The following is a 21,478-nucleotide window of genomic DNA, read 5'->3' as shown; positions in this document are numbered from 1 at the left end:
TTGACACTACTGCCAATATTACTGCTACCACTGCTGCTACTACTACTACTACTACTGCTACTACTGTTACTGTTACTGTTACTGTTGCTACTGCTACTACTACTACTACTAATACTACTGCTGCTGCTGCTACTACTACTTCTACTACTACTGCTGCTACTGTTACTGTTACTGTAACTGTTACTGCTGCTACTACTACTTCTTCTACTACTAATACTACTTACACTACTACTTCTACTGATTATAATAATACTAATAATAATAATAATTATGCCACTACAATAGCTTTGGCAACCAGGAATTTATTTGGCTTCAGCATTAAAACTAAATATAGAAGTGTCATTGCAATGTTCTGTGAGAGACAGCAAATACTGGACTCTAAAATGGTTAGACAGTTACCCATTTGTATCACAGTGGACATTTGGCATTTCCTCTTGTGCTGTACGAGAGGCTTACCATTTTCTTTCTTGTTGTGACTGTGGGACTTTCGGAGGCTAAATCTTTAGATGCATTTGTGTTGCAGTTCTCCACTGATTTGTTGGTTAAGGCCTGAGGGGACAAGAAAACAACGATGAACTGACCTGTCACTTGAACATCTGTAATTTGATAACTAAAGACATGGCAAGACATTCACTACCCTGGGCTGCCACTAACACAGCACTTGTATTCTTAAAAAACAGCACATACAACCTTAAAAAAGATATAGAAGAATGTGCAACAGTTTTAATAACAGCTTCCACACATGCCACAAACTGGTTCAGGGTTAATTTAACATCTGCCTTTCATGCTTCTAGTATGGAATCATCAACCCTTTTATTGACTTGAATACACAATTGACTAAAGGTCCAGCCACTTCCTGCCTTTTAGCTTTCTGTATTGTTTTTGCTTTGTGCACCAACAACAGACACATGACTGATGTCAAAAATAAGAGTGTGTGGAAATTGAAGAAGATAACACAAAAAGGGTTAAAAAGAACGTGCAAATCAGAAAATCAGCCATTATTGTCAGCCTTTAGCAATGCATTTTAGCAATGCATCCAAGTGCATTTAGAACTGCTCTCTCTCTCTCTCTCTCTCTCTCTCACACACACACACACACACACACACACAGATGGGCAGTATTTATATTACTTGTATTTGAAATACGTATTTCAATTACTTTGAGTATTTTGTCATTTCTATTTGATAGGGCCGATAAAAAATCTAACGTAATTCGTAACAAAATACTTTAGAGTGGAGTAATATTGCATTTAAAATACTCAAAATACTTTCTCCAGTGTTTAGGCAGATTTTTTTCCTGTCGGATTCTACCACTAGACCGTCTGATCTGCCTCTAAATGTCATTGTCGAATCAGGCAACAGTCAGGCAAAAGTGGTGCTTCAAATGGCCCTTTTAGGGGCGAAATGGAAATCGCCCCAGATCTCTCTCATTGACTCTCATGTTAAATCAATTTTTTTTCACAATACAGGGCTGTGTTCGAAAACTTAGATAGTTGTCTTGATCCTTGTCAATTTATCTTCATTAGTACGCCGACTTAAAAGGAGGTTCTTTCAAAGAGCGAATCGAGTTGTTGCACTGAACGTTAGCCATCTTTACAGAATGTGACTTGATCAAAGCCGTATGACGTCCTTATACGCAATTACGTATGACGAAAGCACGGTGGGGCGAGCCCTCCCGGGAGCCATAGAGATGCATTGAGAGCCCTGTTTTGTGAAAACATGAGTCACACAGCTGCTGCCTGCAAAAATATATATACATAATCAATCAAGTGGTTGTCTTTTAATAGCTTTGCTTAGTTACACTGACATTCTGTGACTGTTCTTCCTTTTTGTGGGGTTCACCAGAGCTTTGTGTACATTATATAGCCAAAACCTGAATGCTCTGCTATACCAAACTGTGAGAAAACGGAAAATCCAGAAAAAGTATTTCCTATATTTTAAATACAAAATACATGTATTGTATTTAGTATTTTATTTTAATACATTTATTTGAGGGGTATTTTGTATTTTGTATCAAAATACATTTTGATGTACATTTTGATGTATTTTTGCCCATCTCTGCACACACACACACACACACACACACCTTTTTCTTTCTGGGAACTGGTGTTCGTGCCTTTGGAGTGGGCGAGTAGGGTGACTTCTCTCTTTCTGACGTAGATGTTTGGACTTCCTAGGAGGGCAAAAAATAGGACAAACAGCTCAGATTGTCTCACGTCATCAAATGCAGCTAAACCAAAAGAAGAGGCCATGTGAATGAGATTGTGGTTGCGGTCTCAGGGAGGACCAAAAACAACTTTCAAAGAATACAAGTTTAGGTTTTACGTCACAGGGGGTCAGGTTCAAGGGATGCAAGGTGTCACTGGCACACTGGATCTCTTACATAATGACGTGATGAGATGTAGTTGGGCTGGACAACCTAAACCTTCAGCTGAGGTACTGAGAAGGAGCCAGTGGTATCAAATGCTGAGGGCACTGAAGGTCAAAGGGCAAAGGTCACCTGGGGTCACTTACCCCATCATCAACATGGCCATCAGTCAGACTGGCACACACCCCTCTTAAAGACTCCCTCCAGTGAAAATCAAGTTTTTAAACTTGTTACCATGTCCATATGGGGTTTTTATTTGATACACAACATATCATGAGTAGAATAAGCAGTTAACACCATGGCTGAATATTTCCATGTTTGAACTGCAGTGTATCAATGACAAAAACGTTATGAAAAAAACATCTAAATATGTAATTTTGTCAATTGAGGGAAAATGGGTTTTTATCAATTATTATTATCGGATTGTGCTGTCTGGCTTCCATGGCTAATACGACTTTTCATCATCAGCAACAGACTATGAAATCCCACAGGTGCTGCACCGCCACCAGACCCCCACTATTTTTGTCAAACGACAACTGTTGCCTGGACTATACAATGGCCTTAATGCTGCACATATAGGACTCGTGCAGGTGCAGAATCATTTGTGTTTGAAATTTTGCAGGTTTGCAGGAATGCAGTCCAACACCGAAGTTCCATTTCAAACGCATTCAAGCAAACATAGTTTACCCATAAGTAGTAAATGCATAATGAGGAATTGGAAATAGTATTTGATAAATGGCCTGTTATTTACTACGATAATAACTGGTGGTCATTTTGATACCATAACCGCCACCTCTCGAAAATTCAACAATTTATGGTAAATTAAGGCTTCCATTCCAGAAAGCCAACAGAAAAACTATATATAGTCACATGAAATCTTGGTTTCTACAGGTCATGGAAATACATTAAGCCCACAGGCAGTCACCATGATGAGAAATGGGCTGGTTCACCTATGGTCCAGTTAAAATTCTAGTTTCACAGAAATAGTATATCTATAAATCATTATCATTAATGATTATTTATCATACTAAGTGTTTTACACTATTTAAATTCCGATGCAATAATGACCTTTGCTGATCTTATTTGAAGAAACCCTTCCTGTGAGTGTCTCCAAACATCTGGAAATTAAGTTAATCGGATCATATCTCATTGGACAGGGGAAAATCAAAACACAGGGGATGCTTCAGCACAACATTCAACTGATTCAAAGGCTTCCTTCAGATATGGGGCGCCCTGCCTCCTTCCTCCTTAATGGGTCTATGTCTGACACAGGAGAGGGGGGTGACCCGGCACTCACATAAGTGTCAAGCACCCTGGACTATTTTGGTTGTGATCAATGACTTTCCCCCTGTACCAATGCCAACAACACGTTTCAGGTTCGGAGGGGTGACTTGCATGCCTGGGCTGTTTCTGCCTATCAAAAAGATGAATCGACTTAACAGCCATATGGAGATGTACAAGAAGATTGGACATGAGGTCATGGATTGGTATACAGTAGGTTTATATAGGAGAGAGAAGTAATGCCAGTCCTGTACACAAGGTTTTTTCACACTAAAGTACCTCTTCCAAGACTCAACAGTATCTTTTGTCAGGTTGCACAATTCTCACTTGCAGAAGTGAGGTAACCTAATTTTTTACATCTGAGGATGTGCATGTGTACTCTGTGGAGGCACTAGGCGTAAATTAGTAATATGATCTTGAAATGTACTCACCTTTACTATGATGGTTTTGGCAGTCTCTATCTCTTGCATGTAACTGCCCTTTTCTATGTCTCTCTCAAAGATGGCACTGTAGTTCTGGATCAACGTGGCCATGATCTTGTTGCAGATATTCTGTTCCTGTATACCGTCAAACCCTGAGGACACACTGAGGAGACACAAACCAATGTCAAACCCTGAGGAGACACAAACCAATGTCAGAGGGTGCCATTGCTAATCTAGTCAGTTCAGTTCAGCTAAAAGATATTCAGATTCTCAGGTAAACAATATGTTCATAAACATTTTTAGCAAACCCAGTGCCGTATTTAGATTTGCACATCTTGTCATGGGATGCTTAGTCCTACGTGAACAACTGTGCAGATGGTGCACACTTTTGTGTGCATAAACACATACAGACACACACACACACTCACTCAATCATACGCACACACACACACACACACACCCACACACACACACACACACACAAACACATGCATTCACATTCACCCAATCATGCACATACATATTCACACTCACTCAATCATGCACACACACACACACACACACACACACACACACATACACACACACTCACTTAATAATGCACATACACACAGAGAGACACACAGAGACACACACACACACACACACACACACACACACACACACACACACACACACACACACACACACAAACACATGCATTCACATTCACCCAATCATGCACATACATATTCACACTCACTCAATCATGCACACACACACACATACACACACACTCACTTAATAATGCACATACACACAGAGAGACACACAGAGACACACACACACACACACACACACACACACACACACACACACACACACACACTATGGGTTTAAATATCGGAGTGCTGGAATGATAGAGGGTACACGTTGTTCAGAGGGAAATGCTGTCGCATCCCTCAAACCACTCAGCACTTCCTGTTGCAGCTCCTCATCTACCTTGGCAAAGGAAGCTCTGGCAGTGCCAAAGACTGATGTATTAATAGGTAGATGCTTTGCTGTTGCAAGCAGTGTTCTTAAACATGAAACGGCATGCCTGCTGATTTACTTCCAACAGTATCAGTAGTCTGAGACTTAACTTTGTTACACATGGCAAGGAGGAATACAACTAGTTAGGTATAACTGGTGCAAGACAAATCACAACCGCTATCAACCAAAACTGCAAGTTAGGATTAAAGGGAGTTACACTTGTTTTTTTTTAGATTAAACAAAACTGAAATGACAACAAATACCTTTCTAACTCCATATAGTTGTGGCACCATTGTGATCTGTTCTCTTGTGCCTTGCTACATCAGGCATTTTCATGGTAAATAAGGAATGATTTGTGAGCTGTAATGATGGAATCACTGTCCAAAATCAATTTGGAGAGCTAAGAAACAGGGTCATTTCCAACCCTGAAGTATGCTCTTCACGCTGGCTCTAATACGATGAGCCCTGCTGTGAGAAGCCTCTAGCTTCAGCTGACTGGAGTACAGCACCCTCTCTTGGGAGTCATGTGTCCTTTAGCAGTGAAATCAAGGAACCAGAAGACGTAGGCAATTTTGCCAAAGACTAGAAAATATATCTCCTGTTTCACCTCTCAGTGAAATTCTCTTTGAGTATCAACATTTTCACCAGTCGGTGTGTACCTTGAAGAAATCTAGTGGCCAATCTAGGGTGTCAGTGCAGTGCTGGCGGGGAAGAAATGTCTATGGAAACCCCCCAAAAGCTAAAATTAGGTGGCCCACACCAACTACGCGTCTGTCTGATGCCGGATGTCTCCAGGCAGCCCACAGGTTCTACTTGAGCACCCTAGCAAGCCTGCAAACCGCCTGTGACACTGTGACCGTGGGGATCACATAGGATGATAGATGTGCTGCACACGAGCATTAACCACAGGCTTCACGGATACAAAACAAGCCACCACGTTTTTTAACACACGTGGAAAAGGGATATAATGTCCCACTTCTCAGATACTGCAGGATATAGAAGTAAGGCACTCACACAAACATAGCCAGGAGAAATGTCAGGGGGCTTTAAGCCTTCTCGTGCCAGATTACCTTCTGTGCCAGACCAAGGCGGACAAGAGTGTTTTTCCCCATAAACTTTATCTAGGAGGGTTTATTTTCTATTTGGTCTAACCTATTCCATTAATCTCTCCGACAGGTGATGGAGTCAGGTCACACTGCCGCTATGTGAAACTGGCAGCACGCAGTGATGTTCTGCATTAGTTCCCAGTCCTGGCTATAGTGACTCACTGGAAAACATTGGGGCCGAAGACGGTTGCCAGATTGAGGGCATTCATGCGATTCTCCTTGTTCCGCTGGTCCACCTGTGTGAGGAAGTGGCACAGGTATTTCAGCAGGCTGTGGTGCAGGTCTGGTAGCTGCTGCAGAAGCTCCCTCGTGTCCTGGGAGCACCCTTCCTCAGACGACTCTGTGGGAGAGAGAGCACATTCCTGAGACGGGGGCAGTACAGACACACAGGGCTTTAATGACACGCAGATGATGCAGAGAGGGCAGTTCGTACAAGTGAGTCAGACACTGACATCGATATAGCTGACACCAGCGACCTCTCTCGAAAGAGCGAATGACGAATGACAAAGACCAGCACCATGTATTATACCCTCTTAAACTACATACATTTGATACAAAGACACCTTAATTGTTATTGATCATTTTATATATGGCACTTCAATCAAAAGTACATTGACTATGAACTGTCATAATGGCAATTTAGGAGTTCTGAATCATCTGTGCATGAACTGAGCTCACAGTTCAAACTTCTGGAGCATGTGTGTTAAGTGGATCTAAGTGGTGACAGTCTCTCAGCTTATGACCAATAAATAGCTAATTTCCATATCCAGAGGATTGGTCCACCCACCCACAAAGTCCATTAGCACACATTGGTAATTGGGTCAGAGCTGGATCAAAAGAAATGGCCGATGGGGTTGTTACTGGGAAAAGAGAATGGAGAGAAAAGGAGAGAGTGTTTGTGTGTCTGTCAGAGAGGAGAAAGAGAGAGAGAGAGAGAGAGAGAGAGAGAGAGAGAGAGAGACATGATATAGAGTTCATTATCCTAAAAAGGCTGTCAGCTGAGTATTCCACTACTAAGATTAAGAACATTTTACTTAAACCCAGTATCCATAAAGCATCATAAACACATTCATAAAGGGTTATAAAGTATTCATAATGCCTTTTAATGATTGGTTTAAGTCTATATAACTATAAATACAGAGTAATGAATGCACTCATAAAATGTAATTGAAATATTACAGTTATAGTATAAGCCCTTACAGCTTGAAGTATCAGAATGCATAACAAAGCTTCTTTTACCTCTTGATAACGGTATTGATGACATCTTTGCCTTATGTCATAAGCTGTTTATTCATCAAATGCTCTTTATGGAGCTATATGTGACTCCATACAAGCTTCCATAATAATACTTGGGCTTATAAACATCATAACGCTTTATGAGTGCAGTCATGTCTATTTATAAATAGTTATATAGACTTATGTCGGCTGGTATAATGCATTATGAATACTGTGTTTATAATGCTTGATGGGCTTACTGATTGTTTCATTGGCTGAATGCCTAGTTGAGACATAATTGAACCTTGAAGTTAGAAGAGTTCACTATCCACTATTCACTAATCACACTTTTTTGGAAGGCCCACGTGGTGCCCACATAGCTGACACAGGGTGTTATCAGGGTGTTACATGACTTTGAGTGTTTTTTTACCACTCAGTTATAGGCAACAGCCTCAAGAGAAAAGAAACAATGTTTCAAACAGAGACCAACTATGTTCAGTCAGATCACAGCCATGAACATATTACCCTAAGAGTGTTATTCTTTTCTATAGCATTTATCCTATACAAAACAGGGAAAGAAGTCAATAAAAAAAAACGAAACAAAAACATACAGCATAGGCTAAGAGAGAGGGTCATGCCAGGGCCATCAGTGTGGGGCATACAAAGAATCTGGATTACTCAAAGGACCATCGGCTGGGCAGTGATCAGTGTAGCTTAACAGGAGGAGAATGTCCAGCTTTAATATTAAGTACACTCTCCCCATCCTATTTTGATTTTCAATCTGTTCCCAATCTCTCCTGATCCTTTTCCTTTGGGGAAAAATTGAATCGACGTCTCAACACAGATTGTTTGTCTTTAGCATTAAATCCCACTACTTAAAAGGCTTTCATTCAGAAACCCAAAACAGATGAACGTTGCTGTTGATGTTCCTTTTCAGTTCTATTATTACACATTTTCCTTGTTTATTTTCGATTTCAAATGATCGCATTTAATCCGATTACAATCGCAATGTTCCACTTCAGCAACTCCAGGATTCTATCACGTGAAGGATTTTGTCACATGCTTCCTGAAAGGTGAAACAGTAGACGTCAGCAAGGGCAGTGAAACATTACCTGTGACAGTGCATGTTATCACTTCAAACAAACAGGCCTTTTATGAGGCTGTCCTGGCTACCAGGCTGCACCATCTGTGCACAATGCTCAAGACACACGTGCCACAGAGAGAGAGGAGCGGAGAAAACAGCAGGGGAGAGAGAGAGAGAGAGAGAGAGAGAGAGAGAGAGAGAGATGGAGAAGAGAACCAGAGGGAGAGAGAGGAAGAGAGAATGAATGAGTGAGAGAAAAATATAAAATGAAAGAGAGGAAAAGAGAGAGGGGATGGAAATAAATAAAGGGTAAGGTTGAAGGGTGAAATTGAGAGAAAGAGAAAGAGATTTAATTTAGAGGCGATGGAAGTTTAGGATTTGGACAACACACACATGGACAATGAGAGGGGGGATTAAAGAAAAAGAGGATGAACTGATTGTGGGGGACAGAGAGAGAACTCTCATGAATGATATAGTGTAGAAAGACAGAGGTATGAAAAAGAATAGAGAATCATGAAGGCTGAAAGGAAGACTTAAAAAGACCAGACAAGAAACAAGAATAACTCACTAGACAGACAGTGGAAAAGCAGTCAGTGTGTTTACATGATGGTATAATTCGAATCTTTGCTTAGTCGGACTATGCTTTCTTTCGAGGGTAGGTGCTATTATCCCAATGTACATGGCAGTGAATAAATCGAATCATTGGCCGAAAGCATGTCATATCCGATACGATAGGTGGCGCTGTTTTTATTACAACTAGTGGTGATACAGCCCTTTCCGCTTGACCTCTTCACCACTACCAATAACAACAACAGTTGATTGAGCATGAATCGCGTCTGTTCATCGGTCCAGAAATGCGTGTTGCCTCTTGGGTTGTTTGTTTGTTTGTTTCTGCCAGGCCGATGTGTTTATAAGTTACATTATTCAAAGGTGAAAGATAAAAGGCGAGAGAAACGCATGCACATTCACACACACACACGCGCGCAAATAATGGGTTACAGCCAAAACGCATTGCCCTTCTGCCAGTTGCATCAAATTGTTTAAGTACTTCTTCGCTGTCGATTTCCAAATCTGTGTGAATATTCATAAGAGCAAGTCCAGTCAGTCTTTTGTCAGTCATCGTACTTCGTAAGATATGTCTTAAGACGCCCCATTGTACTGAATGACCGCTCAGCAGACGCTGTGGAAACGGGCAAATGTGCCGAACTTTCCAGGGCTTGATAAAGCTCACTGCATTTGGGCTGTAGCTCATTTAGCTGTTTCCAGCTCTATATCTGCATCGTCAACGCTGGGCATTAGTTGTCCGTACTCCGATTTTATAGTTTCCCCATCGTAATAAATATGCATTCATGATATTTTTCTATGACCGAGTTTGACAGGTATTGGTCAGGTAATAGTCGAGTGACAGCTGATTTCACAAGCATTAACTTTACACCAGAATATTATAACGTGCCGGCATAGTCGCCCCGTAATGCCGTGCAGCGGGCGCATACTGTTATACTTTATGTTATGCATGACGTTCCCTAGGCTATATGTTCCTTACCGTTCTAATTACATGTCGTTGTTCTGTGTTGGGACAGAGCTTATACAGGTGGGTGACGGTAGCACAGTCTGTTCGTGGGCATAAAGCCCGTGCCATTGTGACAGTGTGTTGTGTTTAATAAAAAGCCATAACAAATATACCACGCTTCCGTGATTTGTTACAATATAATGGTCTTGCTTCTATAATGTATAAACACGTAGGTTACAGGGTGGGTGTGGCAGAGAGAGAGAGGGAGAGCGATGATGCACACGGATATATCAGATTTAGCGACCGGAGCAAAGTTATGTTGCTGTAACGTTGAACTCTTTGCAATCAATAAATACAGTACTTAATAGGCTAATTGATACAATATCTCCTCGTTTGAGTGTGGTTGTTTGAGTGCAATGGGAGTGTATGATCGATGTTGTCTATAAAGGTATTTAGGTAAAGGTATTTACGGGAAAATATCTCGATCCACCTGTCACGTCTCTGTCTTTAGAGGGCAGCGCCAGATAACTGAACACAACTAAAGTCAGGCGTGCCTCGCGGGCACAATACCAAATTTCATCATATTTGATAGAATGAAGGACATATTAGTTGTGAATAGTATCACCGAGTTTGATAGGTATTGGTCAGGTAATAGCCGAGTGACAGCTGATTTGCTTTCTGATTTGACAGTACCTTTTCGTGGTTTTTTTCAGCGCCAGATAACTGAACACAACTAAAGTCAGGTGTGCCTCGCGGGCACAATATCAAATTTCATCATATTTGATAGAATGAAGGACATATTAGTTGTGAATAGTATCACCGAGTTTGATAGGTATTGGTCAGGTAATAGCCGAGTGACAGCTGATTTGCTTTCTGATTTGACAGTACCTTTTCGTGGTTTTTTTCAGCGCCAGATAACTGAACACAACTAAAGTCAGGCGTGCCTCGCGGGCACAATACCAAATTTCATCATATTTGATAAAATGAAGGACAAATTAGTTGTGAATAGTATCACCAAGTTTGACAGGTATTGGTCAGGGGAGACGGCCCAGTGTTCCGAAAGCCCGATATTCCGAAATCTCAATATTCCGAAAAATAGTCCCCCTGGCAAAATTTAGAAATATTTTAAGTGGCACAAAACACTCAAAGCATTTCGTTTGCACAGCAGAGCGGAGACGCTCACCGGGCTATCACGCATATAACTTTTCCTAGGCAATATTTGTTAACTTAGCCTACTCTGGTTTTGAATATGGGGTAGGCTACCACTCATGCGAAGGAAATCACCGGCAGATTGTCGCAGGACATTACGCAGATCTTGTCAAGCACTGACAAAGCATGCATGCGTTGGCAATCATACAAATATTTTTGTATCATCGCGATGCAAATGCATGTGTGTATAATAATATTCTGAATTCAAGTTAATGCTTGTGAAATAAAGGCATTTATATGTTTATGATTGTGTGATTCATTGGGATGTGCATGTGGGCAATAGTGGTTCACGTTGCTGTACTCACAATTTCGGAACAGCGGGCTGTCGGAAAAATGGGCTTTCGGAACATTGCCATGGAACCTTGGTCAGGTAATAGCCGAGTGACAGCTGATTTGACAGTACTGCTGTTGTTTTAAGCAAATAAAATGTGGAACGTCCTTATACGTGTTTAAGGAGGGGTTGTAAAGGTGCTCATATCTTCGGTCCTCTTCTGTTATGTTTGTTCATAATCAACAAGAATAAGCTTGTGAGACAGTCTGCAGGATATTCATAAAAAACCGTGTCATTAGTATGAACATTTGAGACAATTTATCCCTCTTTCGTCTTCCGGGTCACGACCTGGCAGGGAGAGAGGGAGCATGCGCAAAGACGCAAAGTCCAGTTCCTTATCCAATTCACCGTTACATGCCGCAATAGTCGAACTATCAACTGGATCGGATCGAGTTATCCAGGGGTGTTAGTCCGACTATGTGCGGTCCGACTACGATCCGACTAAGGTGCTTACATGAAACGGATAATGCGATTTCAGTCCGACTAAGGCAGTTATTCGAATCCATGTAACCACGGTCAGTGAGAAAAGGGTGGATCTCATGTTCATGTTACTGAACCAGAACAAAATAACCTGATCAGTTGGGTTTTGGAAGAATCAAATAATTCAAACTCCCCAGCAGAAATCAAACTTGCTGAATGTCCAGTAAAAGAAGGCTTTGTTTCACAAAATATGAACGACCACTTTGGTCTACAAATGGGTTTCTTTCAGCCAAAAAAATCCATTACTTCAGAGACGACAGCCCCCAAGCCAAAAAATACTTATAAAGTTCCAGTTACATAGGCCTTACAACACCCAAAAAACTGAATCAAACATAGGCTGTAAATAAATTACGAGATTTAATTCTAAGATACTAAAGAACATTTATACATTTTTTTAAAAAGAAGTTCATTCATCATTCATCCATCCATCCTCCCATCACTTTTGTCTAAACGTAAAAGTCATATTCGTTTTCTCCTACCACTTACTCAGCATCAATAAATTAAACCACCATGCTAAGCCTTCCAGTACACGGACAGAAAAGGGCAGAGTGAGCCCCTCTTTACTGAGAATAAATGCATCTCCTGGCAGCGGTGGTGAGAAATACACCACTTATTCGCTCCCCATCTAATCTCTTAAGGCCGCAGACCCACTCTACCGCATCCATAGACTAGCACTACAGATAGACCCCATCTGTCCTCCCAGAGGACTGGTTCAAGCCGAGGCCAGAGCCTCTCTTTGGCATGGAGCCCTCAATCAGAGCTGGGCACACAGTGCAGTAGGGGTGTGTGTATGAGAACACTTAAAAAGGCCGTGGGGAGAGTTTCAGACACTGACACAGCAAACCATCCAGCCAAGCTGCCGATGACACACTCAGCAAAGTTAACTGGAGCCCCTGGAGAGAGCTGGGAGTCAGTGTGAGCATACATGCAAATTGGCTATGAGTACGGAGCTGACTGGTAATAATCGGCATTAATCAACTGGCAACTGGATGTAAATGCTTTGCTATTTACAACACATTTTTTTTGTACTGTTTGTACCGTTTTTTCTCCATTTAATTGTTCTCTCCATTTAATGTTATATAGTTTCTCAACTGTTGCAATGTTTGCCATTGGTTACATGAACCATAATGTAAATGTACCAGGAACTCTAGACCTGGTGCTTGTAGTCCAGAACAAATGAATGAACAAACGAATGATAATGAGACATCTGGACGCTAACCACTAGCACAAGGAATTTCATTTCTTGGCCTGTGTATAACTAAAATTGGGGAATCTTTAGTCTTGTATGTTTGTAACTGTGTATGTTTTGACATATCTTTGACATGTTTGGTATTGCCAACACTCACAAGGATGACTTTTCTTTTTAACAAAAGCATCAATGACAAAAGCAATCAGTCAACTTTGCTGTTTTAATTTGCTCCTCTACTTTAAGCTACAGACATAGCTCACCCTGGTGTTGCTGGATGAGTGCGGCCTGCACGCTTGAATTCACCAGGCCCTCGGGTAGGTCCCTGAGGAACTGCTTTAGCAGACTGGCCACTGTGCACACCTCAGACTCCTGGGCCAAGTCCACCACCTCACAGCGCTCCAGCCGCTGCCTCAGAGCATCCACGGCACGAACACTTCCATTCACCCTAAACAGGCCCTCCTGGTGAAGACCTACAGGGAGAAGAGGGATGCTGTTGACCAGAGAGTAACAGTACACTCCTACAAAAAGAGGTACCATTTAGAATCAATTAAAAATCGGTGATGTATAGAGACTTTCTGGTGGGTTCTTTGCATCTTTTTTTTTTTTTTTTGCAATTTATTCAGTTCTGCAGAAAATCTTTCAGCTCTAAGAATCTTTCAACAGTATTCTCCAGATGGTGTTGGACAACCAGCTCTGTTCATGTGTTTAGTTTAGTTCATCTAACGCACAATTCAGCACAATAGAGTTTTGGTCTAAAATCAGGAACCTAACTACCCACAAAGCATGCAACAACCATGACTATATACCATCAACATGAATTTGAAGATTATACCAAATGTGGTTGCTTATAAAAACATACCTAAAAAAATGGCTAATTGTTGCATAGTGTTGCTTTAACTATGGTAACCGGTAATAGGGTGGAAACATCAAGGTTATTTCTCAACATGCATTATACTGTTTACAAGTTCATGATGGGCTAAGCAGCAATCATAGGCATGGAGTTGCAACACATTTCACCACAGATGGACTTGATCGACCATTTGAAGTCTAGGACCAAGTGATTGTTGGAGTCATTCACACCTGTGCTTAGGTAGAAAAAGCAATGGGTACATGGGCGCAGCAAAGCAATCTGCTGCCACCTAGTGTTTAAACTCCAACTGAACATCTTATCTAAAGGTCACATGAAAATTAGTTTGTGCCTTTGAGGAGGGAATTCTCTTCCAAACATGACTATGTCTCCATTATATGAAGAGACTGCACATTCTGTCTTTACATCAATCATCAGTGTAAAATATAGCTTGTCTGTTACTGAATACAAGGAACCAGCAAGATGGGCCCCCCCCCCCCAGCTCCAGACTCCTGCATACAACTCACAGGAGAATCTATTACATCCTTATGCTATTTAAACGATAATCATGCACCAGCCCCTTACTTTAATATACCGATAAAGTGATGCTAGTAGCATATCTAGTAGCAGATGATATCTTATGTCTCCTTACCATGCTGTTGTAGGTACTCCACCATGCTTCGGACCACCAGGGGCACTCCATCCGCCACCAAGCCCAGCTCCCTCAGCTGTAAGAGGGACACACCAAACACCCTTTTCCCCTCTGTGGCAGTGGGCCTGGGTTTCATCATAGGCAGCTGCACCATCTTCTTCATGTCCTCCTTTATCTGCACAGCTGCTTTGTTGTGCTTTCGGGAACACAAAAAAGAGGAGGTCAGCTGTCCAACCACAGGCACTGCCATGACTGGCTGAAACATACTTGCGGATGTCCTGTTAAAACAGGCATACAGTGGACCAGTGGACCACTACCAGGCTCGCACTGTTTCTCCGACGGCTAAAGGGAGAGCCCTGACCTGTAGGCTATCTGTTACCTCGGTTGCCGTGCACCTGTATCTAGGGGGTGTGTGCAGCAAGTGGGAAACGCACCGGAAGCAACAGACGGCTTTGGCAGCTGACTCAGCCTAGCTGTAATAAAAAAAATGGGCTGAGCTAAGCCAGACGAGGTAATGGAGTTCATGCTCACAGAGAAAAACTGCAACCAGCAGCCTGCCTTCTGTAAAGAAAACTGAGAATGTGTTCTTGTGAAACTGGTGAGCCTAGGTGGGCCAAGATAGCCTACCATAATATACAGTCTATTATGGGTAGACCTAAGACAATTACACAGTTAAGCGTTGATCAAGTCCAGAGTAAAACCAGTGATGCCATAGCCCAGTGTGATATGGCTACGTATTAGAGTAGGCATATGTCTATTTTACAATAGTTGACATTGAGCTATTGCTATGCAAATTAAACTTCCACTGTTTGGAGGTGCAAGCTAGCCAATGGTAATGGTCATACTGACCTAAAATTACAGTTTAAGGACAGCTTTCTGATAGTAACTAACTCAGTAACAACAAACTCATTTACACGTACAAACATATGATTACTAAATTCAAGTGAACTAAATTGAATTAAGATGACCTTCACCAGGTCCATAGCTTCGCTAACTAACTCACCATGTTCAGCCATCTCCTCTGCATAGATCTGCTAATTCTGCCTAACGTTCGACGTTTTTGGGGAACTTGCCAGAGTGGCATCTCCGCTGTTTTCAAGCACAGTATTATGACACAAAATGTGAAATATATTGCTTAATATAACTAACGATTACACAAAGCATAAAACTACACGGACTGTAAATGGTAACTGTACATTGACAACATTCACATGTGAGGCAACAGTTGTTGTCAGCTGTCAATCTGATTACCTGTATCCATGGAAACGCTTGGTGTTACGACCCGGCTCGTGAGCCGCAACATAATTTGGAGACAGACCACAGTGTATACAAAAATAGTGGTTTATTTCAATAAAACAAAATAGGGGGTAAAATAGTAAATGCAAAACACAAAAAAAACCGCATAGTGCGCACCAGCAAAAGCAGGGTGAGAACGCAAGGCCCACCTTCTGAACGCCAACAGCTTGGCTTTATCCACACCTCCTCATGTGTGGACAATCAAGCTAATTATACCCATTTGCCCCGCCAATGCAAAGCCAGTGGGGGTTCAGAGGGGCGTAACAATGGTGCTTTTAGAAATTCTCTGGGAGTGTCATTGCACTGATGTTTTTGACAGCACATGGAATAAGCGGAAATACAAAAAAGTCGTTGTGCAGGGTTACCAACTAATTTCCACATTGATCCTATCACCTTGCAAACATTCCGACACTGACACCTGTGGAAGAGTAGCCATCCGCTGGTCATTTGCTAGGCTTACTTACCCTGGCCCTGACCCAGCTATCTAATACACCTGTTTTACCCAGCTTATTTAGGGACTTACCTGAACCCTTGCCTTCACACAAGAAAAGGTCTCTATATATTATCTGAATAAAACCCTGCACACCAGATCCCTCTAAATAACAGCTTAGCTGTGACTTAAAACTAATTTCCCTCTTCATTAACTGACCTTCTGCCTGACTGGCACTTTGATAACACTTGCACTTTGGCCTCCAGCACTTAACTTCGATCACGCCCCTCTTTATATCTATTCCAAAGCACCCATAGCAACGTACACTATACTACCTGTTGGCCAGTTGTCTTTCACTGAAAGGCACTTGGCCAAATTGGATCAGTCCTCATCCCTGAGGAAAGAGTACCCTGACTCACCACTCCAAGGATGTCAAAGCAGGCATAGTGAGACTCTTTTAACTCCTGCCCACGGTAGCGCCAGTCCAGAGGGTGGCGCATCTATTCCCCTGGTGAATGGGAGGTCATGGTGGCATGCCAACACAATGGTGGGATTCTTTTTAGAGGCCTTTTAGCTGCCATCTCTCAAAAATGCAGCATTCATTAGCAAAGTCTGTGCCTCTCCCCTAACAGCCTTCCACAACTAGTCCTGGCGTTGTTGTGAAACTGTGCCATTTCTTACTGTAATTTCTTACACTACAACTCACATATATAATTATCATTAATTTATTTATGAATTCTAGGACAGCATTTCATTCTGAATACAGTTCTCTGCGTTAACCCCCAAACCAGATTTAATGCTAATCTAGGAAAACACCCCAGTTGCCCTGATGGGATTGGAGTAATGGCAATGACCAAACATGGCTTGAGTAAGCATCCATTGCTGAAGTAAACTTCACAGATGGCACTTAAGATGGCTCAGACCAGGCTGGGAGAAGAAGCAGATGCTCTGTGCTGCAGGCCTCTGTCCCTACTGTGTGCTCTCTCTGATACACATGAAATGCATCACAGAGACGAGCATTATCCATTAACTCTGCCAAAAGACTTTGGCCTTTTGATTGAGGGAATGTTACGCTTGGCTGGCAGTCTAACAGTAGCTAAGAGGAAGAAATCATTGCCAGGGATGTGTCTTGTTAATGTTGCTCTAGTGTTGGCAGGGTTGGCATGACCAGGGGCGGATCTAGGTATGGCCGACATTGGCAGCCGCCCAGGTCGGCATCTTGCTGGGACCCCGGACGCCCGCACAAAAAAAATCGGAATGGTGACATTTGTTTAATAGATTTCCAATCCTTCATTTGCATGTCATGACAATGATATTGTGTCACTGTGTGTCAATTAACCTTTTCAGAGTGGGCAGCCTGATGCTAGTTTGTGAGCTGGGACGGTCTCCCACTCAGAAGTACTAAATGGGGAGGGGGCTAGGTTGACCTCAAGTGTCCCCACTGGAAGGAGGTAGGAGGATCAGAGGAATCTAGTGCAGAATGGTACTTTTTTTTGGCTGAAGGGGTGAGTTCACCCAAGGTGCCATACCATCTAGAACTGCTACTGGCCATGACAACATGACAACACAAGTTTTTACTGGTTGTACTGGTGGCAGCTTCATGGAGTCAATGATCTTTGCTTTTGTTGCTCAGATATTACAATAAAATAATAATTATAATAATTGCAGAAATGTGTAAATGTTGTACTTTAAAGGCATAGTCTGTGATTGTAATCCCATACACTTTTCATCAAATTCAGCAAATTGCTCTTCACTCTCATCTAGTTGATCATTCAGTGTTTGCGCCTAAAAAATAGTTTTCATAATCAGTCCTGGCTCTGTAAATGGAAAACAAACATAGTGGCTCGTACAGAGCCATAAACCGTCTGGCAAACACAGTGTAATTTGATTGGCTGTTGAGCTCAAATATCAACAACCCTTCATGAAACCGAATCGCAGACTGTATCTTCAACTACACATTGTAATTATTAGTTGTTAAAGAAACATTTAAAACAAGTACATCTGTTGAGGTTTGCTGCATATTCTCAAAAGCCCACACATGGGTGGCTCCAATCTTTTTTTAGATTACTGCTGAATGGCCAAAACAATTAAACCATGACAAGGCCTGTGAAATATTCAAGACACATCACGCTGTACTCCCTGTTTAGTGGGTGCTATATTATGTCAATGGTACCCAGTACAGGTGTAAAAAAGATAAGCCTGTCTGAGCTATATTGCTCATGACTGTCTTTACAAGTCTGTGCAAACATATGTCCCTTAAATCTAACCCTCCACACACACACACACACACACACACACACACACACACACACACACACACACACACACACACACACAGATAGAGAGAGAGAGATCAGCCCACTACTCAGGTTTATCTGTGTCCTAAGAGGGATAAGTGTGCCATTCACCCTCTAAGCCAGTGTGTCTCACATCTCTAATCTTGCAAATGGTCTGCAATATACATTTATCCATCGTGATTTTTTACAAAATACACTCAAACACAGAGTGAAATTTCTCAGCCACGCATTTTGTGCACCGGCAATGTGGTCTTACCCCCCATTCTCACTACACTGTGTTCATGGAAGCTCATGGTAATTGTTGGAGGTGGGCAACCCATTGTTTTCCCATGGGGAAGTTGGTGATTACACTTCACAACATCCCATCCCCCCCTACACCTCAACACTAAACCATCAATACCAGCCCCCACCCCCAACTCACTGTCATTCTGTGAGTCCTCACTGTCATGTCATACACAGATGGCATATAACACTGACATGCCACACTTCTTTCATGTAAGCAAGACAAAACCTTTCACAGAATATTGCCTTAGACTAATGTTGTAGGCCACTATCCCAAAGTTAATTGTATGCAGTTTGTGTATATTTGCAGGTGTTCAGTGTACAGAGTCAAATAAACAAAATCAATACGTCTTTTTCTAGCTTCAAGATTTGGAATGCTTCACTGTAGAAATGCATGTTTTCCTGCTTCTGAAATCTAAATGTATTTGTTCATGCATGTGTGGGCAGCTCCACTGACTGTTCCACAGTATTATAACATCTCTGTGAACTTATGTTTGCTTCCTCCTGTTGTTCACAGCATCACATGCCCAGATTTTGTGCCTGACAAGCCATAGCATGCTCTCTCTCCCTCCCCCCTCCTTCCCTCTCTGTCTCTCTTGATGTCTTTGTGGGTGGGCCCCGAGAGCAACTGGTGCAAAGTCAGGGTAGCATGAAGACCCATTCACAACAGCTGCACTACAGAGAGTTACTCATGTGCCTGCTCCACTCCTGCCCTGTGGAAGTAGCCACCTCCATTCTTAGTAAAAGTGTAAAAAAAAAAAGGTATCTGTCGGAAGTATTGTTATCTAACTGCCAAAAGTTTAATCTTTATAAACCTGTTATACATTTTCTCAAATAGTAAAACGTTTCAAAACTACACAACAGCTCTCTCACCCCCGGCTGTCTCCTCAGAGCAAAGATATATTTGTCTTTTAAGTGTTAAATGGTCAATCATCAACTGACGAATTAAAATGAAAAGGAAGTAAGTCTTATGGTTTTGCAAATGCTGGCTTACTCCTCCTTAAATGTGTTAATACGTTTTTTGAACACATCTTTGGGGATAGAGGAAAAGTTTGTCAGCCCAGAAGTTGTTTTGGTTTTATTGGTCATCATCCTGAGTCAACATTTCATCCCCATTTTGTGAACAATGGGGTTTCTCATAAAGATGTTTATAGTGGCCGTTTCAAACTTTATTTGGCCGTGTTTCACAGTTGCTCAGAGATGACGGGCACGGAAAGGATTTTCCAAAAGTTCCAGGAGAATGAGGTAGCCTTGTGAGGGCTGAGAGCTGAGCGACAAACAAAAATGACCACTGTAAGCATAGCAGTTCTGCCAACGCACGCACACACACACACACACACACACACGCACACACTGTGAGGAAAACATGTGTGCATAAACATAGCAATCATAGCTCAGAGACTTCTTTTTTACTCTTACAGTCTATGTCTTTCATTCTCTTTTAACCTTTGCCTGAACAGAAAAACTCCATCCCTGATGGGCCTGTTGAGTTGAGTGCCTGGCCGGCTCTTTTATGTACTTACACAGATGGTGAGTGCTCCGGCCCCCATTCTCCTTCTGCCCCCAGAAGCCTGAAAGGACGAGTGATGAATCCGCAACAAATCCTCCCTTCTTCACTTAGATTCCTGAGAATGCTCTGTAAAAGGGTCCATGGACTGAAGTAGTCCCTTCACAGCTCCAAAATGCCATCTGAAAACGAGGCCTGCAATACTCCTGAGAAAGTTTTAGAAGTGTCAGTAGGGCTGAGCAGGAGTTTCCCCGAGTTCGACTCCTTTTTGCTCTCCCTCTCTCTTTTTTTCCTTCTCCCTCTCTCCCTCCCTGACTACCCCTATACACAGATTAGTGTCTCCTCCAGTGCTGAAATCTGAGCCCTGCTCTGCCATTGGCTGGTGCATCAAACCATGTGACCAGCAGGCTGGAACTTTTGAAAGTGTCTCACCACAGGAGGCTGAGTCAGAGAATGAGGGCCCCGAGGCAGCTGGGAGATGTGGTATGTGTCTGGGCTACAATATCTCATATCTGTCCAGGATCTTGTCTGTGCTCATACACTACAGTTCAAAAGTTTGGTATCACCCAGAAAATGAGACTAGGAAAACTTATATTTTTATCCACCAAATAAGGTGTACAATTAATCGTACATATAGTCAAGACATTGACAAAGTTCAATCTCTGCCTGAAAAGGCAAGTTTGTGTTTGGAAATTTGCAGTATTTCAGCTTGAGTGGGTCTTCACTTAACAGGTCTTAAAACATTTGGAGCGATGCTTTGGGTTTCTGACTTGTTATAGATTAATAAAACTATTGCTATAGTAGTGTATATTACATTAAAAATTAAATGAATCAAGGTGCAGGACAAGGACCATTAGGGCATGTTTCTCAACCTAGAGATTTTAAATGTTCTTTGATGTTCCCCACTGGCATACAGTCGTTGTGACTGGGGCCTCCTAGTTCTCTGATTAGAGTCGGTTTGA

At 42.1% G+C, this 21,478-nt stretch overlaps 1 protein-coding gene across 5 annotated transcripts in view; it reads right to left on the bottom strand.

Annotated features, from left to right (window-relative positions):
- The window catches only part of fam13a (family with sequence similarity 13 member A), a 63,875-nt gene extending 43,102 nt beyond the window's left edge, over positions 1–20,773 (bottom strand). For 3 of the 5 annotated variants that reach the window (XM_031559304.2, XM_031559307.2, XM_031559305.2), the window contains exons 1-7: positions 20,533–20,773; positions 14,705–14,900; positions 13,466–13,675; positions 6,350–6,527; positions 4,080–4,233; positions 2,086–2,172; positions 457–549 (exon numbers count right to left, since the gene is read on the bottom strand). In XM_031559304.2, the coding sequence (XP_031415164.1) occupies positions 457–549; positions 2,086–2,172; positions 4,080–4,233; positions 6,350–6,527; positions 13,466–13,675; positions 14,705–14,900; positions 20,533–20,559 (945 nt within the window). In that variant the 5' untranslated portion in view covers positions 20,560–20,773. The remainder of the gene's footprint in view (positions 1–456; positions 550–2,085; positions 2,173–4,079; positions 4,234–6,349; positions 6,528–13,465; positions 13,676–14,704; positions 14,901–20,532) is intronic. The other 2 variants (XM_031559306.2, XM_031559308.2) reach the window with 1 other exon arrangement.
- Positions 20,774–21,478: the final 705 nt, after the last annotated feature.

This window comes from Clupea harengus, chromosome 22, assembly GCF_900700415.2.
Source record: "Clupea harengus chromosome 22, Ch_v2.0.2, whole genome shotgun sequence".
Classification (NCBI taxonomy): domain Eukaryota; kingdom Metazoa; phylum Chordata; class Actinopteri; order Clupeiformes; family Clupeidae; genus Clupea; species Clupea harengus.
This window is presented reverse-complemented; position numbering and strand designations above follow the sequence as displayed.